The 18,220-nt window shown below is 42.0% G+C and overlaps 1 protein-coding gene across 3 annotated transcripts in view; it reads left to right on the top strand.

The window, feature by feature from the left end:
• The window catches only part of YJU2 (YJU2 splicing factor homolog), a 56,141-nt gene extending 40,564 nt beyond the window's left edge, over positions 1-15,577 (top strand). For 2 of the 3 annotated variants that reach the window (XM_075850608.1, XM_075850625.1), the window contains exon 8: positions 1,647-2,233. In XM_075850608.1, coding sequence (XP_075706723.1) covers positions 1,647-1,759 — 113 coding nt within the window. In that variant the 3' untranslated portion in view covers positions 1,760-2,233. Of the gene's footprint in view, positions 1-1,646; positions 2,234-15,018 lie in introns of those variants that run through there. The other variant, XM_075850617.1, reaches the window with a different exon arrangement.
• Positions 15,578-18,220: the final 2,643 nt, after the last annotated feature.

Raw genomic sequence — 18,220 nt, 5'->3', positions numbered from 1 at the left:
CCCTGCTGTCCTGCACAGGCAGCACCCAGAAATTAGAAGGGCTGCATAGACGGAGGAGACAAGTCTGTGGCAGTGCCTGGGTCAGAGTCCTCACAGGAGGGAGAGCTGGAGGTAAGAAGATTGCCAGGACGGCTGTGGTCCTTTCTCTGCACCATCAATCCCCTTTTGCCTCCTGCTCATTTATCACCCTCCTGCCTAGCCCCTATGTTTATATGCCTGTGTTTATTGATCCTCTAGGGTTATTTGACCATCCTCCATGTCTGCTGCTGACCCCATCACCTCCCTATAGGGGGTCTATCAAGAGACCGAAAAGTATTAGCAGTGTACTCACTGCAGTAGGTGAGTACACTTTCTAATATACATTTCAGTCCTCCGTCGCGCTGATTCTGAGATTTTCATAGATTTTTATAGCGCTGTCAGGGGAACGGAAGTCTAGTTGCACAGCCTACATTGATGACGATACGACTCTTCTTCGCGTGACCGACTCCGCAGTACTTTATGTACCTGCTGTGCTACTGCATAGAGTACAGCAGAGCCGGTCACATGACAGAGTCGTGTCGTCATGAAGGAAGACTCTGCCACTAGACTTTCCGTCCCTCGCCAGCGCTATAAAAATCTATGAAAATCTCAGAATCAGCGTGACGGGGGACTGGAATATATATTAGCAAGTATACTCGCCTACTGCAGTGAGTACACTGCTAATACTTTTCAGTCCCCACATAACCACTTTAAAGTTATTATAGGTGTCCTAGTCACATGTATATTAGTTACATAGTTGAAAAAAGACCCAGGTCCACCAAGTCCAACCTATAATCCTACCATGTTACTCCAGAGGAAGGCAAAACCCCTATGAGGTTGATGCTAATTGCCCCATTAGGGGAAAAATTCCTCCGACTCCAAATATAGCGATCAGAATAAATCCCTGGATCAGCGTCCAGTCTCCAGAATCTAATACTCATAACCGAATATAACTACCTGTAAAATACAATATAACGGTCTTACTCTTTGTTGCTTTATGCTGTCTTCTACATACAGAATTTTTGTTTTGTTTCATTTTCCTACCAGCAGTGGTGGACATGAATGGTTTTTGGCCGTTTCAGCCTATAGGTCATTTATTAATTTCATAAATATAATAATCTAAGGCTGGGTTCAGAAAAAAATCTGCCACCGATATTACCGCAAAGAGGCAAACTCTGCGTGTGTTACATGCAACAAATCCGCTGCAAATCTGTAATATAATAGGCATGCTGTTTATTGAAAAATATAGCGTCCGTGTTGTTTCTATGCAGCATCAGTTTTTCTCGTCCATGTTTCTCCTCTGCAAACAGTGAGTGTGCTGTCCGTTATTTAAACGGACAGCACACTAACGTGGAATAGGCATGTGTGAATAAAGCCTAATACTCTAGTTTTCCATCGCTGTAGCACTAGTTACTATGCATTTTCCTAACATGCTATTCCAGTTTGTGCCACGTCCTACTTGCACATTTGCCCCTTACACAAGACAATGAATGGAGACATCGTATATGGATTTGTCAGGTTTTTGATGATGCTCTATCTGAAGGGAGATATAAGTTTTGGGGATATATAATTTTTTTCATGATTTGATTTAGCATTTTCATGTTAAAAATCTGTTTAAATGCTTACAGGGGTCATGCTGGCAGAACAATTAACATTTGATATTATTTTTCTGCGAAAGACTTCGGAGTCTTTTGAAGGCAGTACCATGAATTTTGAAATTTGTCGTCAAAGATCGATTTAAGGAGAAATATTTGGGGGTCTTAGATCTTGGAAAATAAAAGTTTTTTCCCATAAATAAGAACTTGAAATAAATAGTTATGGAAGAACCGGAGAAAAGACTAGGAGTCCCAGGGATTTTCAACAACAGACTGCCCTTTGACCCAGAAGGCACAAAGATCTGGGATAAAGTGCCTAAAATTTACATCCAGAATTCGGAACGGAATTGCTGCATTTTTCATAAAAATTCATAAAGAAGACACTTTTTTTTTGAAGGTGCATCCCAGGCCAAAAGATCCAATGGAGCGAAAAGCTAATAGATTATTAACAAAATCTTGGGAGACTGCCACAACTATCTACTTTTACTCTATATTAGGAGATTTCACAAGATAATCGCCATATGTAAAAGGCCCTTAACGCGGTAGCAACTTCTTTAGCGAGAGCTAAGCAAATCTGATGGCATCAACTCCAAAATCATTGAAAAAGTAAGGCCTCATTTACACGAACGTAATATACGCGCGTGCGACGCGCGTGCTTTGCACGCATGTCGTACGCACCTATATTAGTCAATGGGGCAGTTTAGACGATGCGTGAATTGCGCTCAGCGCGTGTGCGCAGAAAAAAACTCACGACATGTTCTATAATCGTGCGTTTTTCGCGCACTCACGCACCCATTGAAGTCAATGGGTGCGTGAAAACCACGCATGCCGCACGGAAGCACTTCCGTTCGAACTGCGTGATTCGCGCAAGAGCTGTCAAACTCCTGAATGTAAACAGTGCTTTTCTGTTTACAAACATCCAAACGGAGTGTCAAATTCGAGATGAGCGCACCGAACTTCACCGGGTTCGGCCAAACTCGTTTTGACCGAAACCGGTAAAAAATGTTCGGGTACGCGACGTCAGGAGACAGTCACTGTCCACGGTGCTGAAAGCGTTAAACTGGTTCAGCACCATGGACAGTGACTTCCGCTCCGAAAATCCATGAACCTGTAAAAAAAAAAAGACGTTCTGACTTACCGATAACTCCGGTCCGACCTCCCGGGATGACAGTTAAGTCCAAGTGACAGCTGCAGCCAATCACAGGCCAAGCACAGGCTGCAGCCAATCACAGGCTGCAGCGGTCTCATGGACTGCGGCGTCATCCTGGGAGGTGGGGCCGGATGACAAGAGTGGGACGCGTCACCAAGGCAACGGCCGGGAGCCCGGACTGGGGGAAGCAGGAAGTTCTTGGTAAGTATGAAAGTCTTTTTTTATTCACAGGTTGGTGTATATTGTGTTCGGCATTCACTGTCGAGGGTGCTGAAAGAGTTACTGCCGATCAGTTAGCTCTTTCAGCACCTTGGACAGTGACGGGCGTCGACTAGCCTCATCTCTATGATGGCGGCTGCGCGAAAATCACGCAGCCGCGCATCATACACGGATGACACACGGAGCTGCCAAGTGCCTTTTGCGCGCGCAAAACGCAGCGTTTTTTGCACGCGCAAAACGCACACGCTCGTGTAAATCAGGCCTAAGACGTATAAGGAGAATATAGTCAAATCTATTCCCCTCCACAAAATGACTACAGGGTTCTAAGCAGATTCCTCAGCTGAATCTGTTCATTATGAGGTCTGTGATGTCGTTTTTATGAAATTGAACACGAACAGCCTTATGGATGAAATTCTGGTCTGGCGACACACCATCCAAAAACAAGCTATCTTCAATTGCCTTTAAGGCCTCCTTCATACACATACTTTGTGTGAAGGTTTTTTTTTCTGTAAAATGGTACATGCGTAATTGATTGATTTTAGGTGGGCCCACAGAGAATGGTGGGATACATTTCCTTTTACATGGAAACTTGATTGGCTAAATTATTTAGGTATCAATTTGTCATCTAATCCTCCTAAAAAGAAATACATTCTCGGAACTCACGTTCTCTTTTTCGCAGGAAAATGTCACCATATTAAGATGATCTTTTTCCACAAATTATTGTTCCTTTTGCAAACTCTTCACTATGTTAAAAAAAAAAAACTCATACATTTTCTCAACAAAATATTCAGCAACTTTATATGGGGAGGGCAGGGAAGTAATAGAATTATAATTTTTAACCCTTTAATGACCGCCTACACGTGTTTTCACGGCGCCATTAAGGGTACTTATGCGAGAGCGCTGCCTTTTCACGGCAGCGATTTGGCATAGGATAGCGCACCCGGGAGGCACTTAAACTCCGTGTACTCAGCTATGGAGGTAGCTGAGGCCTCGGAGTACAGACCGAGGACCGTTTTGTCCGGTCCCCGGTCACATGATCGCCGTTATTCCCCGAATAACGCAGATCGCTGTAAAAACAGAACCCGGTTGAAATGGAGTCCAGGCTCCCATGTTTTCCTCCTTTCCTTTCCATTCCCCCTTCTCCGGGATTTTTTTTTCCCTTTCTCTTCCCCTGTCTAGGGTAATGTGCCTCTCCTCCTCATTGGCCTCATTGTACCTTCTGATGTATAGGAGTCTGAATTGTTATTTTTATGTTTCACCCTTTGCAGTGCTCCTTTTTTTTTTTTTTTTTTTTTTAAGGCTCAGTAATGCTGCTGCTGTATAATGAATAATGTCCTTTGTACTGGGATGTGATGCACACTTTTTTGTTTTGGGCTTTGGCATTATTTGTTGTTTTCCTTTAGTGTATGGAGGCCTTCCCTCTACTGTGTTCTGTATCTGTGTGTATTGAAACTCAATAAAAAATGTGAATATGAAAAAAAAAAAAAAAAAAAACAGAACCCGGTTAATATTTTATGAGGTATTTGTCTTCAGTGGCACAAACTGGGCACAACATATCGTGCACTAAAATGGCATATCAGTGGAAAATTTAAATTTTCACTCTGCACCATCCGCTGCGCATTAACCCCTTCGCACACCACAACTTAATAGCATGTTGTGGTGTGGGGGCTAATGTATGGAGCGGGCTCATGCGCTGCGGGTGTCAGCTGTATATTACAGTTGACACCCGGGACTAATGGACAGCGATCGCGCTGTTACAGGAGCCTTTAAAAATGACATACTGCAATACATTAGTATTACAGTGTTTAAAACCAGCGATCTAATGATTGCTGGTTCAAGTCCGCTAGGGGGACTAATAAAATGTGTAAAAACAAAAGTAAACTATTAGTGAAAAAAATGTAATAAATATTTAAAGTCCCAAAAAAAAACCCTTTTCAAGTTTTTCTCTCTAAAGTAATCTAAAAAAAACCCACAAAATTGGTATTGCTGTGTCTGTAAAAGTCCAAACTATTACAATATACCATTATTTAACTCACACGGTGAATGCTGTGAAAAATAAAGAATTAAAACCGGTAAAAATCTGTTTTTTGGTCACCTCAGCTCTACCAAAAAATTTAATAAAAAGTGCTCAAAAACTTGTATGTACCATAAAATGGTACCAATAAAAACTACAGCTCGTCCCGCAAAAAATAAGCCCTCACACCGCTCTATTGACTGAAAAATAAAAAAGTTATGGCTCTTGGAAAGCGGGGAGGGAAAAAATCAAATACAAACCCATGTAGTCCTACAGAAATCCGGGGCATGAAAACGCTGCGATTTACCGAAAAACGCATCAAAACGCACCTCCGGGTGCATTTTTTCCTGTGAATTTCTTGCGGTTTTGCTGCATATTTTCTGCAGCAAAATACTCAACGTGTGCATGTAGCTTAAGGGCTAGTCTGCATGTAAGACAATTTCTGCAGCAATTCCACACCATTCCTTGCGGTTTTTTTTCCTGTGTTTGCTGCGTTTTTTTCAATGCTGGGAGATGCTGATTTCCGCAGCAGGAATTGACATGCTGCAGTACGAAAAATACGCACAGCAGGTGAATTTATGCGCGTAAATTTTACGCAGCGTGTGGATGAGATTTGTTAACTCTCACCTACTCTGCTGCTACTGTATTCTGCTGCGTATTTTCCGGATGGAAAATACGCAGTAATTCCATTACGTGTGGATGAGCACTGGATGGGAAGGGGGAGGGTGGGTTAGGGCAATTCCATAAAAGTTTTTGTTTTTGGAAAAATACAAAATGTTTTTTGGTACCATAATTAATTATCATTGTATTTTCATTTTCTCATTCAGAAAGCATTGCTGAAGCATGGCTTGTAATTTTTGGTGACCTAGTAAAAATAATTAGGGCTTGTATACACGTAACGGAATCGCTGCAGAAAATTTCCTCTGCGAAAAAAAACGCACCGTTTCCTGCGTTTTTTACTGCAGAAAATGGTGCTGATTTTGCATTTTTTCCAAGTCTTTGAGGTAGTGACATATCCTGAAAAACGCAGCAATTCTGTCCTCTTTCCGCAGCAGGAATTAACATGTTGCGGAACGAAGAATACGCACCGCAGGTTAATTTCAGGACTGAAATTTTACGCAGCGTGTGAATGACATTTGCTTATTCACACCCACTTTGCTGCTACTGCATTCTGCTGAGTATTTTGCATCCCCAATTCTGGACGGGAAAAACGCAGCAATTCCGTTCTGCAAACCCTTAAACCAAAAAAAAAAATATGGTACATTCATTCATTGCTGTTTTGCTGCGTTTTTTTTTGCAAAATAGTGTGCTTTACTACCTGCGTTGTTTTTCTATTTTGGGTGGCGTTTTTTACATTGCAAATCATGTGATTCCAAGTTTCCCCTTTGCAACATATGGGTTTTTTTTTTTTTAAAACACAGCGTTTTTATTTTTATTTTTTAAGAGGAAAAAAAACCTATGGAGGTCTATGGGACAAAAACTCCAAAGCTAGGCTTGCTCTGATTTTTGAAAAACGCCACATACCCAAATACCTCAGGTTAAAATAAAAAACGCCATGTTCGTTGGGCATTTTATAATTCCCGATTGACTTTAAGCTAACATCTGGTTGCAGCGTTTATTGGCTATAAAATGCGGGGAAAAAATTGCATATTTTTCCTAAAAACCCTGTGTATGAATCCACCCTACAGGGCAGAATGATTTTGATCCTGACCTTTATAAAATATTAGAGAAGGCTGCAGATAAAAAGAAAGGTCAACGCAAAAGGATAATGGGGGACTTATTACATTTTCTACATCAGAAAAACTCGTAAACGGTAAAAATTTTGACACTTGTGCTATTTTCACCACTTTACAAAAAGTGTGTGGAGCTTAGCAGAAGGGGGGCAGGGCCATTCATGGCCAGACAAATTGACTATGATTTCTGCAATAAACTGGTGTAAGTTATGGCGCAAATCTACACCAGCTATGAGGTGGCGTAGATTTGACGCTGGTGTGCGCCTCTAAGTAAATTAGGCGTATATTACTCTAGGAATCTCTATATTAAAACTGGCGTATGAAACACCAGTCTTATTAAATGTTTCCCATTACCTTTTCGCAGACAAAGTTTTAATAGAAGTGAACACAGGTGAAGATGGAATCCGCAAAGAAGGAAAAATTCTAGAAATTTCCTTTTTTTACCCCAACAGTAAGACTGGGGCTAGACCTAGACGTTTGTTTTGTAGTGAGAGATTAATCTCTGTCTATAGGAATGCATTAGTCTAGAGCAGGGGTCTCAAACTCGGCCAGGTAAATGGGCCGCACAGAGAGAGAAAAATGTGAAGTTGACAGGCCGCATTACTTTCAAATTTGATACAATACAAAATTATTTGTTAATCAATTAGTTATTTGAACTACTATAATAATACTACATTACCATAACAATACTACACTACTATAATACATTACTATAATATAATACTACATTACTACAATAATACTACATTACTATAACAATACTACTACATTACTATAATACTATATTATTATAATAATACTACATTACTATAATACTACATTGCTATAATACTGTAATGACTGGGTAGGGAGACAGACAGGTGAGCCCTGATCTACCCGCCACTCAGTCCCTGCCTACTTGCAACGACCCGTCCTAAGCGACGGGGTACAACTGGGCGACGGTCCCTACGCTCAGTAAGTGCAAAACAGACAAGGGTACACAGAAGCTAGGGAAATGGGGCAGCTGCCCACGGAGACACCGTGAGCAACAAGAGTAGTGAACGAGCCGAGTCAAACCAGGAAGAGAACGAGGTACAAAACGCTGAGCAGGAGAGCGGTCAGAAAGCCAAGGTCAATAACAAGCAGATGATGAGTAGTACAAGCGGTTAACAGCAAGCCAGGAAACAAGCATAGAAGAATCACAGGCAAAGGAGGAACAGGAAAGGCAGGTATAAATAGACAGTGGGCGTGAGCTAGCTCCGTCTGGCCAGGCTGTGATAGGCTCTCCCACTCCTAAGCCTGCCACCCTGAGTGGTGGAAGATGGAGTCAGTCTCACAGACATAGGAGCAGGTGCCGACTGCCCACGGGCGTCGACACAGAAGCTGTGTCTGGCAGATCCTTTACAAATACATTTCGGTTTAAATTTTCATAAAATTTGCGAGTTTACTTCACGTGCTTATTAAAACAATCCAGTTTAAGTGTCGCTAAATGCAGTCTGGCAGCTCAGTTGGCAGCGTTTGGCAGACACAAGAATGTCAAGAGATGGGCAGCCCCTTTTTAGATAATGCGGCGGCGCCCTCTGTAGACAGTGCCCTGGCGCCCTCTGTAGATACCACTACAGTGGCCGGGATTCCTTTGCTGGAGGAGCTCTTGACGTCACTGTAATGATTACAAATAAATCGCTAGCGAATATCTAGACTTTTTTTACCGCTACTGATTGATTTTAACTCTTGAGTGACCACTGCAGTCCACAAGATTGCATGTAACTCAATGTATTTATTTGGACTGCAGCTGTAGCTTTAGGGTATGTGCACACGTAATGTTTTCAGCCATTTTTCGGCCCGTAAACGACCCGAAAAACGGCTGAAAAATCTGAAGCAGAACGTCTACAAACATCTGCCCATTGATTTCAATGGGAAATACGGTGTTCTGCTCCAATGTGGCCTTTTTTACGTGGCCGTTTTTCAAAACGGCCGCGTAAAAAAAACGCCTGCGAAAAAGAAGTGCATGTCACTTCTTCAGCTATTTTTGGAGCCGTTTTTCATAGACTCTATAGAAAAACCGCTCCAAAAACGGCCGTTAAAAATGCAGCGAAAAACGCGAGTTTGATGAAAAAAACGGCTGAAAATCAGGAGCTGTTTTCCTTTGAATACAGCTCCGTATTTTCAGACGGTTTTTTATTTTGTGTGTGCACATATCCTTATAGTTAAAATCAGTCAGTAGCGCTACAAAAAGTCTGTGTAGCCCTGGCCTAACAAAACAAAACAATGACACCAAGGTGAAATGAAGACCATTAGCCTTCCTCCACATATGGGGAAAAAAATAATAAAAAATCCTTGGGTTCTTAAGCTATTAACCCTTTAGAGACCAGCCTATTTTGGGCCTCAATAATATAGTGATTAATTAATTTATTTGTTTCATTTATTTTTTGTCACATTTTAAAAGCCATAACTTTTTTTCTTTTGCCTTGGAAATAGCCGTGTGAGGGATTGTTTTTTGCGGGACAAGTTGTATTTTTTAATGTCACCATTTTCAGGTAAATATAATTTATTGATTAACTTTTATAATAAAAAAAAAAGAAGAAATTGGGGGGCTAATGGGAAAAAACAGAAATTTCGCCATTTTCTTTTGCGTCTTAAATTTACGTTATTTACCGTGTGGTATAAATAACATAATAACTTCATTCTGCGTGTTGTTACGATTACAGCGATACCAAACTTCAGTTGTTGCCATATTCTAAGAGCCACAACTTTTTCATGTTTTTGTCAACGTAGTTGTATGAGGGCTTAATTTTTGGAGGATGACTTGTAGTTTTTATTGGTACCTTTTTGGGCACATACAACATTTTTTCATAGCTCTTTATTGCATTTTTTGGAAGGCAGAATGAACAAAAAACATTGTTTTTTAGTTCACCATTTTTTAGATCGTGTTTTTTTTTTTATAATAAAGCATTTTGTAAGTGAAAAAAGTGGATTTTCATATATTTATTAGTAGCTTTATTAACCCCTTTAGGACGCAGCCTGTTTTGGCCTTGTGGCACAGCCGATTTTTTCAAATCTGACGTGTCACTTTATGTGGTAATAACTCCGGAACGCTTTTACCTATCCAAGCGATTCTGAGATTGTTTCTTGTGACATATTGTACTTTGTTAGTGAAAAAATTTGGTCGATAAATTCAATATTTATTTGTGAAAAACTTCTTCAAATTTTAGCAAAAATTTGCAAAAATTACAATTTTCTAAATGTAAATGTTTTCTTGTAAAACAGATAGTAATACCACACAAAATAGTTACTAGTTAAAGAGGCTCTGTCACCAGATTTTGCAACCCCTATCTGCTATTGCAGCAGATAGGCGCTGCAATGTAGATTACAGTAACGTTTTTATTTTTAAAAAACGAGCATTTTTGGCCAAGTTATGACCATTTTTGTAGTTATGCAAATGAGGCTTGCAAAAGTCCAAGTGGGTGTGTTTAAAAGTAAAAGTCCAAGTGGGCGTGTATTATGTGCGTACATCGGGGCGTTTTTAATACTTTTACTAGCTGGGCTCTCTGAAGAGAAGTAACATCCTCTTCTCTTCAGAACGCCCAGCTTCTGACAGTGCAGACCTGTGACGTCACTCACAGGTCCTGCATCGTGACGGCCACATCGGCACCAGAGGCTACAGTTGATTCTGCAGCAGCATCAGCGTTTGCAGGTAAGTCGATCTTACCTGCAAACGCTGATGCTGCTGCAGAATCAACTGTAGCCTCTGGTGCCGATGTGGCCGTCACGATGCAGGACCTGTGAGTGACGTCACAGATCTGCACTGTCAGAAGCTGGGTGTTCTGAAGAGAAGAGGATGTTACTTCTCTTCAGAGCGCCCAGCTAGTAAAAGTATTAAAAACGCCCCGATGTACGCACATAATACACGCCCACTTGGACTTTTACTTTTAAACACACCCACTTGGACTTTTGCAAGCCTCATTTGCATAACTACAAAAATGGTCATAACTTGGCCAAAAATGCTCGTTTTTTAAAAATAAAAACGTTACTGTAATCTACATTGCAGCGCCTATCTGCTGCAATAGCAGATAGGGGTTGCAAAATCTGGTGACAGAGCCTCTTTAACATCCCCCATATGTCTACTTTGTTTGCATCTTTTTTTTCACGTACTTTTATTTTTCTAGGACGTTACAAGGCTTAGAACTTTAGCAGCAATTTCTCATATTTTCAAGAAAATGTCAATAGGCCATTTTTTCAGGGACCAGTTCAGATCTGAAGTGGTTTTGAGGGCCTAATATATTAGAAAGTCCCCATAAATCACCCCATTTTGAAAACTGCACCCCTCATAGTATTTAAAACCACATTCAGAAAGTATTTTAACCCTTTAGGCGTTTCACAGGAATTAAGGCAAAGTAGAGGTGAAATTTACAAATTTCATTTTTTTTGCCACAATTCATTTGTAATAAAAAAAAAAATCTGTAACACAGAAGGTTTTACCAGAGAAATACAACTCAATATTTATTGCCCAGGTCCTGCAGATTTTAGAAATATCCCACATGTGGCCCTAGTGTCCTAATGGACTGAAGCACCGGCCTCAGAAGCAAAGGAGCAGCTAGTGGATTTTGGGGCCTCCTTTTTTTAGGAATATATTTTAGGCAGCATGTCAGGTTTGAGGAGGTCTTGTGGTACCTAAACAGTCGAAACCCCCCAAAAGTGACCACATTTTGGAAACTACACCCCCTCAAGGCATTTTTCTAGGGGTATAGTTAGCATTTTGACCCCACAGTTTTTTTGCAGAATTTAGTGGAATTAGTCTGTGAAGATGAAAATCACCTATTTTTCTGTGGAAACATAGAATTTTTTCATTTTTACAAGGAATAAAGGAGAAAAAGCACCCCAACATTTGTAAAGCAATTTCTCCCGATTACGGCAATACCCCATATGTGGTCGTAAACTGATGTTTGGACCCACAGCAGTGCTCAGGAGGGAAGGAGCGCCTTTTGGATTTTGGAGCGCAGATTTTGCTGGATTGGTTTTCAGTGCCATGTCGGGTTTGCAACGCCCCGGAGGGACCAAAACAGTGGAAACCCCCCAAAAGTGACCCTATTTTGGAAACTACACCCCTCACGGAATTTTTCTAGGGGTATAGTGAGCATTTTGACCCCACAGGATCTTTTTTAAAGCTAAGGTGACCAAAAAACAACGATTTCTTACAGCGTTCACCGTGCGCAATAACTTACGTTTTACTTTATTCTGCGGGTCGGTACGATTACGGCGATACCATATGTGTATAGTTTTTTTTACGTTTTGCAGCGTTTGCACAATAAAATGACGTTTCTATAAAATAATTTATTTTCTGAGACACGCTATTCTGAGCCGTAACTTTTTTATTTTTTCGTCAAAAAAGCTGAGGGAGGTCTTGTTTTTGCGGGACGGGTTGTAGTTTTTATTGGTACTATTTTGGGGTAAATGCGACTTTTTTGATCACTTTTTATTCTATATCTTGGGAGGGGTGGTGACCAAAAAAATAGCGATGCTGACATAGATTTCCGTTTGTTTTTTTTTTGCGGCGTTCACCGTGCGGAAAAATTAACATTATAGGTTCATAGTTTGGGTCGTTACGAACACGGTGATACCAAATATGTGTACTTTTTTTTAACGTTTTCATTTTTTCCCTATAATAAATGACTTATTATAGGAAAACAAACTTATTTTTACACTTTTATAAAACATTTTTATTAACTTTTTTACTTTTTACACTTTTATTTTTTTGACCTGCAGCTCTGATCGCTGCTAGAATACATTACACTACTTAGGTAGTGTAACGTATTCCAACTGTCAGTATGACGTCACAGTCACTCTGACAGTTGGTCTACGAGGATCAGCAGAGGCTGATCCTCATAGGCTTCCCTACATGGCAGACCCGGAGGCCGTTGCCTGGCCTCCGGATGCCATCACAAGCATCAGCAGCCCCCACAATTGAATGGGGGCTGCTGATGTGTTACAAACCCCCTACATGCGGAGATTGCAATCGAGCCCCGCATGTAACGTGTTAATTGCCGAAATGAGCGGCGATGAGCCGCTGATCGGCAACACTGGAGTGTCAGCTGTCGGGGACAGCTGATCTCCACGTTCCCGATGCACACTGTCGCCGACAGTGTTCATCGGGAACGACACAGTGACTTCCTGTCACTCTGACAGGAAGCCTATCAGGACCAGCCGAAGGTTGGTCCTGATGGGCTTCCGTCCATGGCAGACACATTGCCATACTATCGGCAAACCCCGCGATTTCGGACCGGGGTCTGCTGATATGTTAGAAACCCCCAAAATTCTGCGATTGCACCCGATCGCCGAATTTAAGGGGTTCATTCGCCGAAACCAGCGGCAAAGGACCGCTGGTCGGCAAGAGTGGAGTGTCAGCTGTCGGCGACAGCTGACCTCCCGGTTCCCGGTGCACACTGTCGCCGACAGTGTGCACCGGGAAAAACTCAGTAACTGTACGTCCTTGTGCGCTAAGACACTGGCAGCAGGGACGTACAGTTGCGTCCTGGTGCGCCTAGGGGTTAAAGAGGACCTTTCAATAGGTCCTACAAAGTGAGTTCTCAGTCTCACCTAATAGCCGCTGTGTCTCTGATTCCAGCGGTGTTTGTCCTGTACTTGTGTGTGTGTGTCCCCCCCCCCTTCACTGAGTTACTGGAAATGACTCGCTGGCTAGCCAAGTGGGTCCGGCCGTCAGCGATTCTCAGTGGGCGGAGCTACCACTGAGCCTCTGATCTATCAGCATGAGGCTGTTTCCTAAAGACAGTCTTCAGCAAGTGTCATCACGTGAGACCACGCTGGCTGAAGACTGACTCACGCGATGATAGCCCACTGAGAATCACTGGCTGCCAATCCCACTTGGCTAGCCAGCGAGTCACTTCCATATTTGTTGCTAAATATAGAGGGGTCCGTAGCTTAGCGAAAAGGGGGGACACAAGTACAGGACAATCACCGCTCACCTAATAGACGCTATGTCTCTAACTCACTTTGTAGGACCTAGTGACATGTCCTCTTTAAACTACTTTTTTTACTTCTTTTATTTTTTTGTTTTTTTTCACACTATGGGACTTTACTACACGATCGTTTGGTTGCTTTTATAACACACTGCAATATTTCTGTATTATGTGTATTATGCCTGTCCGTGTATAACTCACAGGAATTCTAATTGGCAGACCTGGGGGCCCCCGGGCCCCTCGCGAGATCTCGCTGTAAATGACAGCAAGGCGTGATCTCGATGTGCTGTGCTGTAAGTCCCACACAAACGTTACCGAAGTATCGGGATTGAGAATAGACGTTGCGTCCTGGCTGGAAGGAATGTCTATTCACTGTCAAGACACTTCAGTAACGTTAATGTGTGAGTAAGTGGCTGCACATAGTGATCTCGCAAGATCATGATGTGCTGAGTACATGAATGGAGAAAAGTGTATGATGCCGATTGGTCACTAATAGGTCAGCGTCATACGCTTCTCTTTACAACACCCACTTGGTCAAAAGTAAAAACACGCCCAGTTGTCTATTAGGAAACTAATTAGCATAAATCTAAAATAGGTGATAACTCTGTCAAAATTGATTGTTTTTTTTAAAAAAAATAACACTGCTGTTATCTACATTACAGCGCCGATCACATTATATAGGATATAGGGCACTTATAATGTTGTGACCGAGCCTCTTTAACGCACCATCATAAATCATTATGAAGTAATTAAATTGTGACTAACTTTTCAACCAACTTTGCATAAATCAATAGTACGCATATAAGAACCTTTGTAATATATCTTATTAATTAAAAATGCCTCTTTCTCCACTTATCAGGCTTCCTTGCTCTCCCCCTCACTCTGAATTTACTGCTAAATCCATCTACGACATATATATATATATATATATATATATATACATACATACATACATACATACATACATACATACCCCTGTGTTATTGGATTGTAATAATTTGGCACAGCAGTAACCTTCATAAAACCACAAACAAATTACCTTTTTTGTTTTTCATTTTGCATACGTACATTATTACACCAATGCAACTCAAATGTGTCGTGTGACATAATTTAACAAATAAAAAAAATAATTCTACAAAATATATTAATGTCTGGAAAACTTCTGTTTTACATTTTGTCAATCTTTACAACAGTGTGAACGACAAATGTGATAATAAATGGTTACTATTTTGTGAGTTCCTTTTATATTTGTTCCTGCTGTCCTGATTTTGAAGTATAGTGGAATAGTTTGGTGCTTAATAAATGTTATTAATTATGATATATTGCTCTTTTACAGGGAACACCTGTCACACCCAAATTACTACTTCCAATTCGGGAGCATCTTCCTTGTCTCTGGTGGGTGCATACTCTGACAGTGAAGACAGCGAGTAGAGAAGAACCGATGACAAAAAAGTTACGAGGACATAATCTGGATCCCAGTGTCACTAGGATTAGGTGGGAGATTTATATCCTCCTGTACAAAGAAAAACACTCGCAGATGTCCACAGTAACCAATCACATTGCTGCTTTCATATATTTTAGTCTGCCCTATAAAAAATATAAATGAAACCTGGAATTTGATTGGCCACTATTCTCCATCTTTCCTTTGTACAGGTTTTTATAAATCTCCCAGAGTGTGTGCAGTTGTGATGAGTTACTTTTGCTCCAATTGTTATAATATTGCTACTAAAAGTGAGAGTTTTTTTTTATCTTCATCATTAAAACATTCCATTTTTATATTTGGAGTCTTTTACTGGAAATACAACATGTAAGCTTTTACATAGCAAGAACAGGATTTATCATATAGTCATTTGGCGAATTCACTTATCATTGTAATAAACATATTGTGCAATCTTTGTAATGTCTGTTTTATTTGTATGCAATGAATGAATCTTTGCCTTTGTTTCAGCTGTTTATTAACTACATTGTATGTCAATGCTGAGATCTCCTGAGAGGAGGTAGGAGTTTATAACTGCTCTTGCCTCTTCGATCTCTGTATACCTTGCACTCATTGAACACTGCATATACAATACAGACATTGCTACCTCCTGTATTGCGGTCCATTCAGACGTTGCGGTTTGGTAAAACGGCATCGAAAAAACGCATGTGTTTTTCTGTAATTTGGTGTGTTTTTAGATGCTATTGCGGTAAAAACTGCAACCGCATCAAAAGACGCCGCAAATTGTGGTAAAAATGCGTGTGGTTTTAGGATGCGATTAGAACAGCATAGAAAAAAGCATGCATTTTACGGTGATTTAATCGCGGTAAAAACTCATGTGGTTTTTAGATGGGGTTTTTCAATTTGTTTTTAACCTCAACTGCAACGTGTGAATGTACCCTTACTGAGTCCTGTATTACTGCCAATGATCATGGCAGATTATGTTATCACCAGGTTGTCTGTATGCAAGGGCAGCTGAGTTAAACCCAGATCTGTAGCCAGGGAGTTATATATTACCACCCTTGGCTCTAAAGGTCTGTTGACACGGTGCAGTCAAACTGTGGTATTTTGCTATGATATTGCGAATATTGCAAAAAACTTTTTTTGATTGCATGGGAATATACCCGAATACTTGGTATTGCCCCTTTGGCCGAAACAACTTCCAACATGTGTTTATTTTATAATTGCTACCAGTCTATTTTTTCACTCCTCCAAGGAGAATTTTTCAACTGTGCGATGTTTCTTATGAATTGGAAAAAAAACCGCATGTGGTTCTCAGATGTTTTTTTTTTTTTTTTCACTTGTGTGGTTGTTATACGAGAATTCGGCCCATGTAAAAAGCTGTACCCAGTCATCATGCTGCATGGAGATGAAGTGGCGGAGATATTTTTCCATGATCTGGTTAATCCTCTCGACTTGCCCATTGGACTGGGGGTTAAAGGCTGAGGAAAAGTCCAGTCTCACATCCAGGTTTTTACAGAGGGCTCTCCAGAATTTTGAGGTAAAGTGAACCCCCCCGATAGGACACGATGTGATGGGGCAAGCCATGCAAGCGGAAGGTGTGCTGAATGAAGAGACTTGCCAGTCGGGGGGGGCCGGTCAGCGGGATAAAATGTGCCATCTTCGAAAACCGGTCCACCACCACCCAGGCAGTATTGCATCCAGCTGAGGGAGGTCAGTGATAAAGTCCATTGCAATGTGCTGCCAAGGGGCATTGGGTACAGGCAGAGGTTGGAGCAGACTGGCAGGCTTGGAGTTTTTCTTGGACAGACAATTTGAGGCGGTCTATTTGCATAGGCTCCTCATGTGGAGTAGCTAATGAGGGCAACAGGGTTTGCTGAAATGTAGGAGCCAACCTAGGAAGTCTTCTGGACCGGCGTACCTCTTGAGACCATTCCTGAATCTGCATGTCAATCCGGGTAGCTAGAAGAATAAGGTCATCTAGGATAGAGGGCAGGTCTCGAGCAGCAAGCTTATCTTTGATTTCAGAGGATAGACCCTGACAGAATGTGGCCACTAATGCTTCGTCGTTCCAGGTCAGCTCGGCCGCCATGGTACGGAACAGAATGGAGTACTAGCCCACAGAGGTGTCTCATTGGCACACGGTCAGCAGGGATGCAGCTGCTGAAGAGACTGGTCCAGTTTCCTCCAATACTGTGTGAAAAGTTTGTAGGAAGCACTGTAAGTCACGGGTCTCTGGTCCCTGACGTTCGCAGATGGGATTCGCCCATGCCAGGGCTTTGCCAGCCAGGAGAGAGACTATGAATGCGATCCTAGTACCATCGGAAGGAAATGCTTTGGCATGTAGGCTGAAGTGGATCTGGCACTGGTTTAGAAATCCCCTGCAGGACCTCGCGTCTCCGTCGTAGCGAGGAGGTAGTGGCAGCAAGAATCGGAAGTCGGCACTGGCACTGACAGGAGGTGTAGCAGGAGGAACAGCCGGAGCAACAGGAGCAGGTGCTTTGGTGGTTGAAGCTTGCGTATCCAGCCGATGTGCAATGGAATTCATCGCCAGATGGAGTTGGTGCTGTCGTGGCCGAAGGTCTCGGATGTCTGCCTGCATGGCTTGTGACGTCGTCATGGTCTTGGGTTGACCAGCAGGGTCCATGGCCTGAGCGTACTGTCACAATCTGTGGGGGTGTGGACCCACTGTGCCGCACGGCCGTATCTGGGTGGCAGCTGGCCAAACTACAATGTACCAAGTTAATATATATAGTCCAAGAACAAGGGTACCTGTTATAGTCCAGACAGTAGCAACGGCTAGGCATAGATGGGATCTTGACGGCAGGTGATGCAGACGAGACAGATGACACCAGACGTGGTGTAACACAGCAGACGTGGCAGATGGCAGAACTCGACTCCAACACTATAACGGGCACAGGAACAACTACAACACGGGATACAGGTAGCAGGGCACAGGAACAACGGGAACAGGATAACACTAAGGGGCCATTTGCAAGACTAACAGAGGAATACGAACAACGCTCAGGCAATGAGCAAAAGGGCAGGGCCGTACTTAAGTCCAGGGTGATCATGGGCTAATTAGTGATGTTAAACATGT

This window comes from Rhinoderma darwinii, chromosome 1, assembly GCF_050947455.1.
Source record: "Rhinoderma darwinii isolate aRhiDar2 chromosome 1, aRhiDar2.hap1, whole genome shotgun sequence".
Taxonomy (NCBI): Eukaryota; Metazoa; Chordata; class Amphibia; order Anura; family Rhinodermatidae; genus Rhinoderma; species Rhinoderma darwinii.
This window is presented reverse-complemented; position numbering and strand designations above follow the sequence as displayed.